The sequence below is a fragment of the Mixophyes fleayi genome, chromosome 9 (assembly GCF_038048845.1).
Source record: "Mixophyes fleayi isolate aMixFle1 chromosome 9, aMixFle1.hap1, whole genome shotgun sequence".
Taxonomy (NCBI): domain Eukaryota; kingdom Metazoa; phylum Chordata; class Amphibia; order Anura; family Limnodynastidae; genus Mixophyes; species Mixophyes fleayi.
Genome location: NC_134410.1, coordinates 117,618,602 through 117,634,745, shown reverse-complemented (window position 1 = coordinate 117,634,745; position 16,144 = coordinate 117,618,602). Strand labels below are relative to the sequence as shown.

Below are 16,144 nucleotides of genomic sequence, written 5' to 3'. Positions count from 1 at the left end.
CTTTATTATAAACTGTTCGTGCAACAAGGGTACAAGGGTCAGACGAACAGTGAGCACGACTTACCCCACGCTTTAAACTTCTGAAGCAGTGGATTTTGGGTTTGGAGGTCATGAAGTCGTTGAAGCGATGGGAGAGAGGCTCCTTTTGTTGCTTGGGAGACTGGGGGCCGTTGGGAACAGCACAGGGTGAGGCAGAGGCAGGGGGAGGAGGAGGGGGCTGATGAGGGGATGTTAAAAGGGACATAAGCTATGTATAAGAAAAGGAGTAGTGATAGAATATAAACCAAATTGAAAAAAAAGATATAGGAGGAAAAAAAACAAAAAAAAAACAAAAACACAAAATCGAAATAAGGATTAAACAACATTTATTCCAAACCAATGGTATAAAAACAAAACAAAAACAAACAAAGAAACAAAAAATAAAACAAACAAACATAAAATAAATAAATCTGAAAAGATTGAATCCGTGTGTGACGGCCATGGTTTGGGAAGAAAAGAAGGAAGCTGGATAATGTTAGGAGAGGATGAGTGAAATATACAGTTTAGCAATCGATTCATGAACCATCGGAGGGTAGAAGGAAAAGCCATGCCAACCTTGCCATGCAAATCACTAGCAGCATCCACTGTTGTAGAAGCCAAAGCAGGGGCGGAGGGCAATAGCTTACGTGCCAGAATCACCGGAGGGCAGTGACAAAAGTCGAAGATAATAGAAAAACAACTTAGGGTCTATGCCGTGGCTTTTTTGACCACGTAAGGGCCTACAAAATTCACATTATGGAGAACATGCATTTATAGTTCTTAACAGCCACTAAACTTAATATACAAACTGTCACAAAATTAAACGTCATCTTGTATCATTCAAAATGTATACGCACGGCATGCAATCGCTGCAGACTAACGCAACAGCATTCATTGCTGCTTTACAAAAGGTTTTCGGCTGCCACTTTTTCTCCCGCGTATAATGTGATGGTTTGTTTCATGTTACTTTGTTATCTATGTAACCTCCAGCTATTATATTCTGCTATCAGCCAGTTTAGGGTTTCTCCACACGACAGATTTCTCTTGCTGCATTCCAAATGGAACCAAAATGCAGGGAAACCGCCAAGGAAACAGTACATCACAATTTAATTACGGCCCATATGGATCTACAGGTTTCTTCAGTTAAGTGCTTTGCAGAAAACAACGTCCATTTGGGGCAAAGAGGGGCAAGTCATTCATCAATTCTCCTCTAGTAGCTTCGTAATGACTCAAACAACCCTATAGAATCCCCATCGTATTACATCATAGTTCTAGATCTGATGGCAAGTGAATGGTGAGCACCAGCATGCATGGAAATGAAAAGTAACCAAAGTGGAGAAGAAAAGTATATACACACAGGCAGTAAACCAGAAATTCAATGTGGTGCCTCGGTCAACCTGTAACTCTGTTAATTCATTTATTAGGGCACAAAGCAAGGTACCCCAGGAAGCCATGAACACCACAATTAAACTGGGCCTATCATTTATACACCGTGCGGCAAAGCCGTTTTTGTGGCTTGAACCGTTACCCAGCCAAATTCAGTAGGAAACTGTAACGTCACTGAGGACATTCCGTGGACTGAACCAATTCACTTGGAACGCGTTATCAAAGCGTCAACCCAGAAGCGAAATATTGTGCCAGCCAACAAAAACGCCTACACGGTGTATGAGTGATGAAACCACTTTAAGTATCAAAGTATTAGCACCTTCAACCGTGAATCCAAATGGAATATGCCAATTGACTGCATATTGCTTGAGCCCAAATGTTAAAGGCTGTAGTGGAAAGCCAAAAGCATGGTGCGGAGAATTATTCCACTGACAGCGCACCGATTGGAGCGAGACAATCAGGGTTGAAGGTATAATCGTCTAGTGCGTTATATTATGGCAGGAGCACCTGTAGCAACTACCAAACGGAAGGCTGGATAGTAAAGATCACTCAGCGGTATGGAATGTTTATAACCATCGGTATAAACAGTGGCCTGAGGCGAGAGCTGTTAGCATGCAGTTTATGAATGGTGATTAATCAAGTGGTAAATGAATAAAAACAATTGTAAATGCTTTTATAATTCTGAAACAAAAAAAACAAAACAAACAAAAACAAATTACAAAAAAAAAAAAGTAACTCAAAATATTTTAAAATAAATATGAATCCAGTTAAACAAAACAAAACGTTTGGGGGGGGTTTAAGCAGTAACTGTCCTTAGTAGCACTGGAGAGCAGTACCTTATTTTTCTTGATGAAAGGCCACAGTTTGCCACGAGACTTGCCGGGGACTTTGGGATCGGCCTTCCCATCAGCCCTGGTGTTGGTGAGGCTGGTGTCGGACACTGTACGCTTCATTGACTGGGTGAAGTCCTCAAAGTCAACGTCTCCTGGAGGCTCAAACCCGGATTTAAAGGCTTCTATGACTGTCTGGGAGTCCTGAAATAAAAAAAACGAGACCAGTTTATGGAAACTCTTTTGACAAACGAATGTAACCTGTATGAAATAATTTAATTTACATTCTACTGTAAAAAATACTGTACTGCACCACATTTAGTTGCTCCTACTTTTTTTAAAGGGCACAGATGGACACTTTTGGGTAAGAGCTGGTTGCTATGCAGTGTACACAGTTAACAGAAAATACGTCTCTACAACTATTAATAAATTTAGAGAACTTTATACTTTTTGAATGCCAATGTTACAGTATGTAAATGTATATTGTACTCTGAGCTTTGACTAACATGGTGCACATGTACAGTAACCAATCAGCAGTCAGCTCTGTATGGTCCAGTGCTACTTAGACCAATGAAAACGATCTGGCTGGTTGCTATGGGTTACAGTTCTGGAAGTGGCAAACTAACAACATTCCATTGTGGAATTGTATGCATCATAAATAAAGTAATAGAATGGTAATAACTTATCTGCATTCAAAACACTGTAAACAAAAAAAAACCAAAAAACATGATTTCCCGAAGGGGGCAGACAAGTCTACTAAGTGCATATATCTGTGGGGTTACTGCAGGAGTGCAGCGTTCTGGAGCAGAATGGCCGATAGGTAAACACTCAGCGGCCAGGACAATGGCAGGAACAGAGTGGGGACGCCAGCAGAGAATCCCATTAAACTTGGAGAGGTGCTCGACCACAGCTGGGATAAAGACATCTAACATTCAGCGCTCGTGCTGTGGTCGGATTAGAAACCTCTGCCCTATCATTATGCTTTCAGCGTGGGGCGCTGGTGAGGAACAAAAACAAGCAGGAAGTGTGGTTATGGAGAGTCCACAGGGGAGTCACTTCAAACTCAAGTTTTACAGCAGTCAGAAGACTCATTCACATGGGTAAAATAAAGTAGGAGTTACTAATGGTCATTAACCTTTTACTGGCTCCACAATCTGCAGACAGGAAAGTGTCTACTGTCACCTCAAAGGACGTACGGCCACCGGGAAGAGTTATCTACCGCCCATCATCGGACACTTTAACAACTGCCTATACTATAGTCTGACCCTTTTTATGAAATGAATATCTCACTTGTCAAACACATTATTGCGTCTTTCTGTGTTTTAAATAAGCTTTTATATAAATCAAGTCAGACTTGTTTTGTTTCATTACCTTTGGGTACGACAGAGGTCAGCTCTACCTGTTGAAAACTATTATATCCACAAATCATTTTGGATCAGATGTAAGGGCAGGCCTGGCCAATCTGTTGCTCTCAAGATGATGTGAAACTTCAAGTCCCAGCATGCACTGCCAGCTATGGTCCGGCCATCTTCTGGCAAAGCATGCTGGGGCTTGTAGTTTCGCAACACCTGAAGAGCCACAGGATAGCCAAGATTGAGCAAGATCCTCCAATAAACCGCTCTTCCGAGATGATCTAGAGGCCTTGGAGATACACACAGAGAGATGACAGAATAATGAAGCAATGATTCACAAAACGCTACAGGAGGACATGTACAAAACAATAAATTAAAGTCGCTGAAAGTGGAAAATCCACGTGTTACTTGTATGTACAATACAGCCATGCCTTGAGAGAGACACGTTTAGGAATCAGCAAGTGGCATATAACCACACAGGCTTAGTGAAGACTTTCTGCCCCACCTAACCAAATCTAAGACACATTTACAACCAGGCACTGGAACATCAATAAATGATGTAACCATGCGATGATCCCATACACAGGAGCCAAGGAGCGCTGGAACGCTGCTGCAGATTTAAATCCTTTCCATGTGAAAGACACAGGATGAGAGCTCTACACAGCTTCCAAATATCCCACTTATGAACTAATCTAAGAAGGAAACACATCAGCCACATCTGGAGCTTGCTGTGCGGTTACTAGTAATGGATAATACATATTTCTCCGTCAAATATGCAGCAAATGAGTCATAAGTTTAAAGGCGATATATTCCCTTGTGCATTTTCATTTTAAAGAGGACGTATCGCCCCACTGGATTGTATTACTACTTTCATGTGTGTGTCCAATTTTACATACACAGATATATGTTGTTAACAGCCAGGTATCATAATCATCATTTATTTATATAGCGCCAGCAAATTCCGTAGCGCTTTACAATTGGGAACCTATCGGTATGTTTTTTGGTCTGTGGGATAAAACTGGGGCAAACCCAAGCAAGTACGAGAAGAACATACAAACTCCACACAGACATTCACAATACATGATCGCTTAGTTCCTAGGTCAGTGGATGGGCAGAACGGTGGCTCAGTGGTTAGCACTTCTGCCTCACAGCACTGGGGTCATGAGTTTAATTCCCGACCATGGCCTTATCTGTGTGTCTTGAAAAGTACATTGTGCTTCCTCTTCTTTAGACAATGAGAAGAGGACACTTATAGCAATCGTCTTCCGCCTAATCATTACTGGGTTGGAAGGGTTTGCGTGGGTTTCCTCCCACAGTCCAAAAACATACTAGGTTAATTGGCTGCTATCAAATTGACCCTAGTCTCTCACTCTATCTGTGTGTGTGTGTTAGGGAATTTAGACTGTAAGCTCCAATGGGGCAGGGACTGATGTGAGTGAGTTCTCTGTACAGTGCTGCGGAATTAGTGGCGCTATATAAATAAATGGTGATGATGATGATGATAACTGCAGGCTCCTGAAACTCACATACGGCTCTCCTAACTCTAAGCAGGGACAGGAGTGGGGGCTGCAGATCTCCTAAGCACCGCTATCCTTGCTTTCATTTTCCTAGCTGATCTATAGCTCAGCGCTGTCACTGTTGGGCAGGACTGTGCTTGGCTGTCTCTCTGCAGTAACCTCTGGCAGTCAATCCGTGTGCTCCGCAGGAGGACCTATTGAGTGCCATCACCCAATCATAGCGCAGGTCGTTACCAGGGTTCCTGCAATGAACCGTGATGGGGTCTGTATTGTACACTAGCCACCAGAATGGGATACGTGTTGTAAATTAATCACTAGCTTTGTATACACATCAGATACACTGCACAACTGTGTAGGTGCAGCCTGAACAACATTCTCCTATTACAAGGATATGTGTGATATGAGCTGCATTGGAAGCCCAAGAACCTACAGTATAAGGCCCCCAAAAACAATTCTACCTCCGACCTGGGTGATAACTCATCTGTGGAAAGTTCACACATACAAAGAAAACAGCGATCTAGTAAAATGCTTTGGAAAGAATGGAGGGAAAAAAAGAAAAGAAAAGAAAATATGACACTACTCTGCTGAGAGTAATAACAGGAAAGGACAAACGCTGTGGCAACAAAAATTATTTTTATTTTTCTAATCAATAAGCATCAACTTCCTCACAATTGTGTCCTCCCCACCCGCCAGGATTTCCCAGTGCTGGACAACAGATAACAGAGCGGACCGCACAGATATCCAGTCTGAGCTGAGGAAGGAAGTCTGGGGCCTGGCAGAGATACAGGTATCTCTGGGACAGTGATGGATGCCCTTGGTAAGCTGCCCAGGCTGTACAGGACTGAGGAGGGAGGGAGAAGGGGGGGGGGGGAGGAGTGTAAGAAGGGTTACAATTATGGGATGTTAGGAACTAAAAAGCTCCTACATGGTGAGATTCTGCATGTGCAGTTTGCACACTGTACTGGGTGTGTCAGCACGGTGGCTCAGTGGTTAGCACTTCTGCCTCACTGCACTGGGGGTCAGGAGTTCAATTCCCGACCATGTCCTTATCTGTGTGGAGTTTGTATGTTCTCCCCGTGTTTGCGTGGGTTTCCTCCGGGTGCTCCGGTTTCCTCCCACACTCTAAAAACATACTGGTAGGTTAATTGACTGCTATTAAATTGACCTTAGTCTCTCTCTCTCTGTGTGTGTGTGTGTGTGTGTGTTAGGGAATTTAGACTGTAAGCTCCAATGGGGCAGGGACTGATGTGAGTGCGTTCTCTGTACAGCGCTGTGGAATTAGTGGCGCTATATAAATAAATCGTGATGATGATGATGATGAAGATGATTTACTACTACAATGCGATCCTGCCGAGTTGGAGATGAAGGAGTACGGCAGATTATGTGCTCGCTGCTGGTCACTGTCAGCTCACAGGACCAGAAGGTGAAGGTGACAATGCTGAACATCTTGGTCTGGGTATAGACTGGTGTTTTGCCTAGCAACAGAATGCTGATTGGTGAGCGCGTCCCCCGGGCACATAACACTGTTTGCAAGACAGATGTGCACAGATCATGCATTACTTATAGGGTGGGTGGATTAGTAGTAGAAAAGTAAATTCATTTTATATCTAGGTCACTCTTGCTAATGAGTGCGGAGGACAATTTATAATCAAGGGTTAAACAGTTTTGCACTCATTTATTTTTTATTATAACCAGAGTACCCTGTCCCAGGTCTCCCCTATTGCCTGCATTGGTAGATTCTGGGTACCATTTAACTAACAGCTGACAGGCAGGGAATGGGGGGTACCCGAGAAAGGTTACCCCTGCAGCTGCAGGATTTCCCCTGGCATCATGAAAAGTTTGATGACATCACAGGATTTCTATATTCAATACAGAAGTCCTCTATAAGGCATACGGTTATAACCATCCAATGTTGAATAACAGTCTGTGAATAAACACTGTCCACTGTAGAAGTAATGTAGGGGACCCCTGTAGTAGTGGTCAGTACTAGCAGGTTACTGACAGTAAACGAAACCCTAGACAATCTGTAAACCATAGACAGGATGGAAAGCCCATCTTGTCACATTACTGTACACGTCAATATATGGAACCAATATTCCCTGTTTTAAAACACTGTTAAAGGTGTGTGCAGCACTGGGGTGATGAATTAAATTCCCGACCATGGCCTTATCTGTGTGGAGTTTGTATGTTCTCCCCGTGTTTGCGTGGGTTTCCTCCGGGTGCTCCGGTTTCCTCCCACACTCCAAAAACATACTGATAGGTTAATTGTCTGCTAACAAATTGACCCTAGTCTGTCTGTCTCTGTGTGTGTGTGTTAGGGAATTTAGACTGTAAGCCCCGATAGGGCAGGGACTGATGTGAGTTCTTTGTACAGCGCTGCGGAATAAGTGGCGCTATATAAATAAATGGTGATTATGATGATACACAGATAATAAGCTACAGCCAAATATTTTTTTTTAGACAGTATTATATGTCTTGCTTCAAATCAACTAAAAATAGATTCATGAAATGCAGAAATATCTAGCACCTTATAGAGAAACCAGCCATTTCCTCTGGAGATAGCAGATCACATTGACACATGTCCGATTGTGACCAAAGTATCATCTTACATCCTGTGGCCACTGGTGGAGGCTACCAGCAAAGGATCACAGGGATGTGGCTGATACTGTTAATCAGATTGTTCTGATAGCAGAAACGCTTTGCAAATAAATCATTAATCAAACCAGCTGGTTGTGTAAAGTGCTTATAGGTGTGTTTGGCTTTCACTGGGCTTATGCTAACGAGTGCGTTAACTGCAAGGTAAACGCAAATTAAGGCTATATCAAAACAGTGATGTGTTAATTACCGTGAGGAACGCTTTGTATGCACTCACTGGAACGCTGGATGAACCATACATATCACAAGCGGCCTTCTTGGGCCACCCAGCGGGTTTAGATAGAGCGTTTCTCATAGAGTTCAACATACGACCAAGTGTAGGGTAACACAAGACTCTCGGATGTATATATTTCAGTATATTTATAGGAACAGTGATATCACACAAGATGATGGGGCCTGCTTTATGAGAACACAGGAATGCCAAACGAATCGAGTGATTACAATTATGTTTCCAACTCTTGGCAAAACCAACAAACAGTATAAGTGTCTGCGGAGAATAGCGCACGTACGTATGCACATACGCAGGCGCACACACCATAGGTTCTTACCTGCTTCTCGTTGATGGACTCTGCAGATTTTGTGATTCCGTCGAGACATTTGCCGATGATTGGGATCACTTGGCGGTCTACATCCGCGTACGTTTTCAGCGACTCTCCCATCCGTGCTATCCTCTTTTCCTCCATGTCTTGCAGTTTCTGAGGAACATACCAGACAGACTGTGAGCGGAGGACACCTTCCTGCTGCCACATTATGGCCACCAATCACACACACATTATACGCATCTATCATAGGAAAGCAGAATGGTGATGTCCCAGGATGCCCTGCTGACCAGAGACTGGCAAGGCAAGATGGGACTTGTAGTTCTACCACAATCAGGATCATTATTTGCATATGAAAAAGGCTTTACCTGAAAGATGGCCGGGATGTGTGTGTGGTAGTGCTCGTGCTGCTCGCGATTAAACTTTAGTAACACTGACGAATAATCTCCTTTACTGTCGTCCGCCATTTGGTGCCGTATCTGGGCTTGCTGCCGCGCCTGCGGTAGAGAAAAGGCTGGTTTATTCCAGTACCGCGGATACAACATTCACACCAAATGAACAGGTATTATCACAGCAATAAAAAGGAACAATCACACTAAGACATTCATTTTGCTCTTTGTGATGCCGACAGATCAATATTTAAACAACAGAACATATTCTCCTAAATTAAAAAAAACAAACAAAACCTCTGTTACCAATATATAAAATCATTGCACGTATACAAGTTTGCGGTTAAAACCCCAATAACAAACCACACTGCCCTGTGCAGATATTACATAGAAACATAGATACTCCAATATACTGTAAAACCTCAAAACATTTTATAACCTAAAAGCATTATCCATAGTAAAAGAAAATATAAAAAAAGAAAAGAAAATGGGAAACTGTACCACTAGTTTCTTGCTTGTCCAACAGAAAGCTGGATAACGTTTCTGGTTGATCACATTGCATGATACATAATACAAATATATATTATACATAATAGGCACATCAACACATTATCAACAATGGTGCCACAATTTAGCTACTTCTAATTTGAAATTAAATAAATCAGTTTACAGGAAGACAAAGTGGTGATGGTTTGAATCAGAAGGGGGCTATGGTAAGAAAGAGCCAATTAGACACTAAATGTGACTCCAGGGGGTAAATGTATCAAGCTGTAAGTTTTCCGGCGGGTTTGAAAAACCAATCAGATTCTAGCTATCATTTATTTAGGACATTCTACAAAATGACAGCTAGAATCTGATTGGCTGCTATAGGCAACATCTCCACTTTTCAAACATGCCGGAAAACTCTCAGCTTGATACATTTACCCCCAGATTGGACGGATATTGGACACAAGCGTCAGGAATCTATAGAATCTTCTTTTTCACATCGGAAACATCAGAGAGGACAAAGAGGTTATACATGTGGGCAACACAACCCCATCTCACCAGGACTTGTTTACAAACGCAACAACTGGTATTGATTGTACTTTTGGTTATAATACTGTATATCTTAATCCATTCCTCATCTTCCACTGAACCGTCTAGACAGTGTACAGCGCAGGCCTAATATGCTATTCCCAATCAACATTTCACAGGGATGAATCAGATGTCACTGGAGGAACAGTGATCGGACAATATACAATAGTACGAGTCAAGATCACTCAAGTTAGAGTTACGATGATACTGTGTGTTTTCTACTGATGCTGCCGATCCTCTTTGATATTTTACAGTCGGCATAAACGCTTTAGACTGTTTACTTTTGGCTAGGACAGCATAGGAATACACACTTTTAAATAAACTAATTTGGGAGACGAGCTTCTCCTTGACACTCCATGACTGCATTTGAACAACAAACAACACACTCTCTTTTGCCACGTACATGTAAACAGTAGCCCAAAGAGCTAATTTGACCGTATTCGCTTCCTGGCTTGTGCTGTGATCTTCACCAGCCCCAAACTGGGCGAGATCCCTAACCTGGATACAACAGACAATAGTTTCCAAACAACTAATCCTTGAAACAGCAGCGGATGGAACAGTTTATTCATGACAAGCGGAAACTCGTAGCCCATGCCAGAAAGTCTTAAGACTCTACTGGAGCAGAGGTGGCCGAAGCCCCAGGACTTTGTATTGGTCACAGAAACAGGCCACGGATAATCAAATCAGGTCACGAGCACTGAACAGATTGCCCATCACAGTAACGTGTCTGTTCTGGATGCTATCCCCCGACACGTCAGGCTGAGATAGTGAGAAGATCGGCTTCAACATGTTGTGTTCCCTTAAGACACCCTCCTCAAGTCTTTTAATTATAGGTGCTAGAGATAGGTGTCATCACGAAAATTAATTAGGATCACTATTAGGCAGCTGATATCATTACTGAGCTTTAAATAACTGTTTATCTGTCACAAGGTACATTTATAGTGTAAGGAAGATGCATTTAATTGAATAGGTTTATATACTTGTGCTATATCTGTTTATATAGCATCATGCAATTATGTGATTTCCAGAGAATACTGAATTATTCATATCAGACCCTGCCCCATTGGAGATTACAGTCTAACTTCCCTGCAACACATGCACACACTAAGCGCCATCTTTTTGTCGGCAGCCAATTTACCCAACACAGTGTTTTTGGCGTGTGGGAGGAAACCCAGGCAAACATCATCATCAGCAGCAGCCATTTATATAGCGCCACTAATTCCGCAGCGCTGTACAGAGAACTCATTCACATCAGTCCCTGCCCCATTGGGGCTTACAGTCTAAATTCTCTAACACACAAACACACACACAGAGACTAGGGTCAATTTGATAGCAGCCAATTAACCTACTAGTATGTTTTTGGAGTGTGGGAGGAAACCGGAGCAAACGAAAGAAACCCACACAAACACGGGGAGATCATACAAACTCCACACAGATAGTCAGGAATCGAACCCATGACCCCGGGGGCCGATCACTGCGTCACATGCTCTGCAACAAGAAGTATGTGAATTGTTCTTCATCTTCTACAAACACTCACCTATGGGTCTGCAGAATGCCAGTTCGTAACACAAAGACACTGGTTAGATTGTCTAAGTGACTGATCAATAATAGTTACATTACTGCCTCAGAGATACCTCTGTGATTAATCAATGTCAAAAATTGGCAGCATTGCCTTGGCTTTAATAGGATATTCCCGTCACCATAAACAATCTCTCCTCACCTGACTTATCACTAAAGGTCCCTCACTGTTACCTTTAACAAGAAGCTTCCTGAACCTTAGTTATGACCGTTCCTGTGCTTGGATCAGGGGAAACGTTAATCACTGTAGGTCCCTGGTATACATAAGTGATGCACAGCTTACCGGCTCTACAGCAAGAAGAGCCAACACTGCTCCCACTGACCAAGCAGAGTAATAGTCATTATGGGCATTAAGGTAATAGGCAAAGTCACAAGGGAGGGACGACCACCTCAGTGCAACATTAGGAGGCCTGCTACAGTAAGACGGTGTCTGAAGGTGAAAAGATCTATTGGGTGCAAACTTGCTCCCTTTATATGCTTTGCTCTCCTTAATGGCCCCTAATGTTTCAGAAATTTTCAGCAGCATAAAAAGCAAGAGGAGGGCAGCAACCAAATAGAGGATGACATCATTGGCAGAAATTGGAAAGGGACATGGTGCCGTGAGAAAATATTGAACTACAAGGGTGTGATCTACAAATCATTGTCACAAAAAATGTGTCCCTAATCCAGTGACATGCTATTACAGATAGGTGTCTCTTACTCTGACTAAATGTATTGTTGTACCTGGTCACTGAGATAAAAGGTAATGTGCGGCCCTTTTGCAAGTTAGAGGACCGCCGACGTGCCCCTGAAGCGTATCAGGTTGCCCATCACTGCTCTAAATAGAGCCCAAAAAGAGATACATGATCATTCCAGACCTTGGGGTAAATGTATCAAGCTGCAAGTTTCCAGCAGATTTGAAAAGTGGAGATGTTGCTTATAACGACCAATCAGATTCTAGCTATCATTTATTTAGTACATTCTACAAAATGACAGCTAGAATGTGATTGGTTGCTATGGGCAACATCTCCACTTTTCAAACCCAGAAACTTGCAGCTTGATACATTTATCCCCTTATCTCCACACCAGAGGCCCCCTGAGACACACGCTCTTCCCGGTCCTACCAGTCTACACGTCTGGCACAATCTCTGTACATGAATCTCCACTTGCCTCTGCTGACACTCTGTAATCTGGTTTTAGACTACAAATGTAACATGTCGTCCAACATACCAGTGTGCTGAATAACTATGGGTGTGTGAGGGAACCAATGTATGCACATAACTTAGAGTATTGTCATTGTTACATTACAGACAGAAGGTGTTGGGTGTGTTTGACAATGTGACAGAGTGATGGGCACAGAGTGATAGATTACTGAGAAGCAGGAGAAAACTGCTGCAACTTTACTAAGTCAGTGATGACTCAATGCAGAGCACAGTTTAAACCCAATGCATTTGTTATATTTACTGTGTTATAGCAGGAGCAGGGCTGGTGCTACCATGAGGCCAACCTAGGCAGTAGGGTGCCAACACCGCTCCCTCCGGCCCTGGGCAGAATTTAATTATGTTTTCCAGTGTGTGCGTCAAAGATGGCAGACCTGGGTGATGACTCTCCCTTGGGGGTTTCTCCCTCAGGGAGCAGTGAAATGGGCACTATATCTAACAGACAAGGTGGTCATGTAAAGCTGGGTACACGTCTATGTAACTATCGTGCAGATCACATGATAAACGATCGCTTGGTCAGATACTGCAAAAGTGTGTACGCGCGCAGAATTATTTTTGTTCCGGACCAAAACAACGATGATTTGGGTTTCTAACCTTCCTAAAAATCACGATCGATGATGAAACGATGTCGGGAAAATGTGGACGTCTGTACGCACTCACCACCAGGCGTGTAGGCAGATATCTGTAGTGTGTGCAGAATCTTTTCAGCAGATGGTTATGACAGATGAAGAGCACAGATCTGAAGGTAAATCGTGTACACAGGAATCTGCATGATCATTGGGACTTTCAGTTGTTGGCAGTGGCGGATCCAGAAGGGGGCGCTCAAGGAAATAGCCCCCCCCTAGCAGCAAAAGTCCTTTAAATTTGGGTCCAAGACGCCGATCACGGGTGGTGGGTGGGGTTTTCCGGGGCCAGCCAATCAGAATGAAGGAGGGGAGTAATTATGCAAAATCGCCCCCCCCCTAAAAATTACGTCTAGGTCCGCCCCTGCTTGTTGGTAAAAATCGTTATAGAACTCACATCTGAAGTAAGATTGTATATGTGTGTGCCCAGAAAGCATCTTGCAACATCCACAAACGTTCACACATTACATATCACATATACTGTGTTCAGTGCAAGTTAATTTCTCTCAGTTATCTATGAAAGCTTCACACTAGTCTTACTGATACAGAAAAAATAGTTCCACCATGATAAAAGTCTTACCACAAGTGTCTTTGATAAATAATATTCAGAAGTTAATACAAAAATAAGTTTGAATATTATTAGTTCTTATAAAAAGCAATATATATATTTTTTTTTAATGAATGTTGGAGGACCAGAATCATAAACCACAGTATCTGCCTAAGAGCGCAGGACAGTAACCTGTGACTAGGCCAGTGATGGGGTACAAGATACGGTCCTACTCCCAGCACAGCTTCTCCATTCACAAGTTGTTTCGGCAACAAAGACAAGAGAGAACAGACCACTTTAATTCCAAAACAAAGCGAGCAGTCTGCTGCTGGCTGTTTTATGTCCTGGAATGATGAGGTCATATGAAATAAAACTCCCACCTATCCAGACAAGTATGCGGCCTTTATGCTGCACATTCCATTCTTAGAGAAAGGAGACAAAACTCCTGGAACATATAACACCCAAAACAACCCAGACAGTAGAACAGCAACACGCTACTGGGCATGTGCAGGGAAGGCCGGGATCGAAAACACTGCTCCGTCCAGTGGCAGGCTGGGCTGGGGGGCAGGGAGGCTACCTTGGGCTGCTTGGGACAGCACGGTGGCTCAGTGGTTAGCACTTCTGCCTTACAGCACTGGGGTCATGAGTTCAATTCCCGACCATGGCCTTATCTGTGTGGAGTTTGTATGTTCTCCCAGTGTTTGCCTGGGTTTCCTCCAGGTGCTCCGGTTTCCTCCCACACTCCAAAAACATACTGGTAGGTTAATTGGCTGCTAACAAATTGACCCTAGTCTCTCTATGTCTGTGTGTGTGTTAGGGAATTTAGACTGTAAGCTCCAATGTGGCAGGGACTGATGTGAGCGAGTTCTCTGTACAGCGCTGCGGAATTAGTGGCGCTATATAAATGATGATGATGATCACTGAGTCACCTGCATTTTTCTCCTCCTTTAAAATGTTCCTAATATGCTGCAGAGTTGAATCTTGCCCCCCAGGCTAAAATTTGCCAGCCCTCCCCTGGCTCCTTCTCTTTCATAATAGGGGGAATCAGAGTAACGTTTTGTCACCTCACAACTTGCTACCGTGTGGAACAACCTCGTTATTCCTGAGGTCTAATCGATCTCCGCAGCAGAGTTCTTCCATTAAAGTGGTGTAATACTTGTTTACGGTTGTGTGACATTATATTGGTTAGGTAGAGTGCGATCATAGGCAGCATGGTGGCTCAGTGGTTAGCACTTCTCCCTCACAGCACTGGCGTCATGCGTTCGATTTCCGACCATGGCCTTATCAGTGTAAAGCTTATATGTTCTCCGTGGGTTTGCTCAGTTTCCTCCCACACTCCAAAAACATGCTGGTAGGCTAATTAGCTGCCATCAAATTGACCTTAGTCTTCTTATGTTTAATATTGTCAGCTGACTGTTCATGAATATATGCACATTTTCTTTTATACGACAGTGTATTGATAGATAGCCGTTTCGTTTATGCATGAATGTATGTTTTAAAAAGTTCATCTCATTTTTGAATGTTATGTTTCCTACAGTAGCAACTTGTTGCGATATCAGTTATTCTAGAGATTGGTACATTTAATGTTTACAGTTTCGCAGTCTATTACCGAGTATCTCAGATGTATCACAATCACTATTGAGATATACATACATATGTCTTTATAAAATTCAATATATGCAAATATTACACCCATTAGGGCAGCACGGTGGCTCAGTGGTTAGCACTTCTGCCTCACAGCACTGGGATCATGAGTTCGATTCTCGACCATGGCCTTATCTGTTATCAGTTTGTATGTTCTCCCTGTGTTTGCGTGGGTTTCCCTCCACACTCCAAAACCATAATAGTAGGTTAATTGGCTGCGATCAAATTGACCCTAGTCTCTCTCTCTCGGTCTGTGTATGTTACGGAACTTAGACTGTAAGCTGCAATGGGGCGGGGACTGATGTGACCGTTCTCTGTACAGCGCTGCGGAATTAGTGGCGCTATATAAATAGCTGATGATTAGAGTGATCCTTTAGCGATGTCATTTTTCTGCCCAATTACCCAAGGACTACTATTACAGGTGGGTGTAAACAGGTATATTATATACAGAAATATGTCATGAAAGTGAGGCTCAGAGAAACAATATAAACTTTTCTTCTTTTGGTCTCCAGGGAGATTCTTTTTATTGCCGGGGCTGACAGTTACCATTATTACTGAACAGGACGTGTCTTTAATACAGTTTCCATAAGTTTCTTAATATTGCCACCTGTAACTACATACATTAAAACTTATTTCCACCATTATTTGAGTGTAATTTGTTTTTTATGTCAGTTGTATTTCTTTCCTTTGTTGTTTTGCAACACTTTTAAATGTAGTTTTGGCTCTTTACTTTAGATATAAAACTGTCAATAATAAATATTAAACATACACAGTTCAATCGCTTCATTTATTG

General features: G+C 42.7%; 1 protein-coding gene across 21 annotated transcripts in view; it reads right to left on the bottom strand.

Moving 5' to 3' along the window:
* FNBP1 (formin binding protein 1) overlaps nt 1-16,144 on the bottom strand; it is a 120,879-nt gene that overhangs the window by 25,678 nt on the left and 79,057 nt on the right. For 12 of the 21 annotated variants that reach the window (XM_075185201.1, XM_075185196.1, XM_075185199.1 and 9 more), the window contains exons 7-10: nt 8,666-8,794; nt 8,307-8,453; nt 2,241-2,438; nt 65-247 (exon numbers count right to left, since the gene is read on the bottom strand). In XM_075185201.1, the coding sequence (XP_075041302.1) occupies nt 65-247; nt 2,241-2,438; nt 8,307-8,453; nt 8,666-8,794 (657 nt within the window). The remainder of the gene's footprint in view (nt 1-64; nt 248-2,240; nt 2,439-8,306; nt 8,454-8,665; nt 8,795-16,144) is intronic. The other 9 variants (XM_075185213.1, XM_075185215.1, XM_075185216.1 and 6 more) reach the window with 2 other exon arrangements.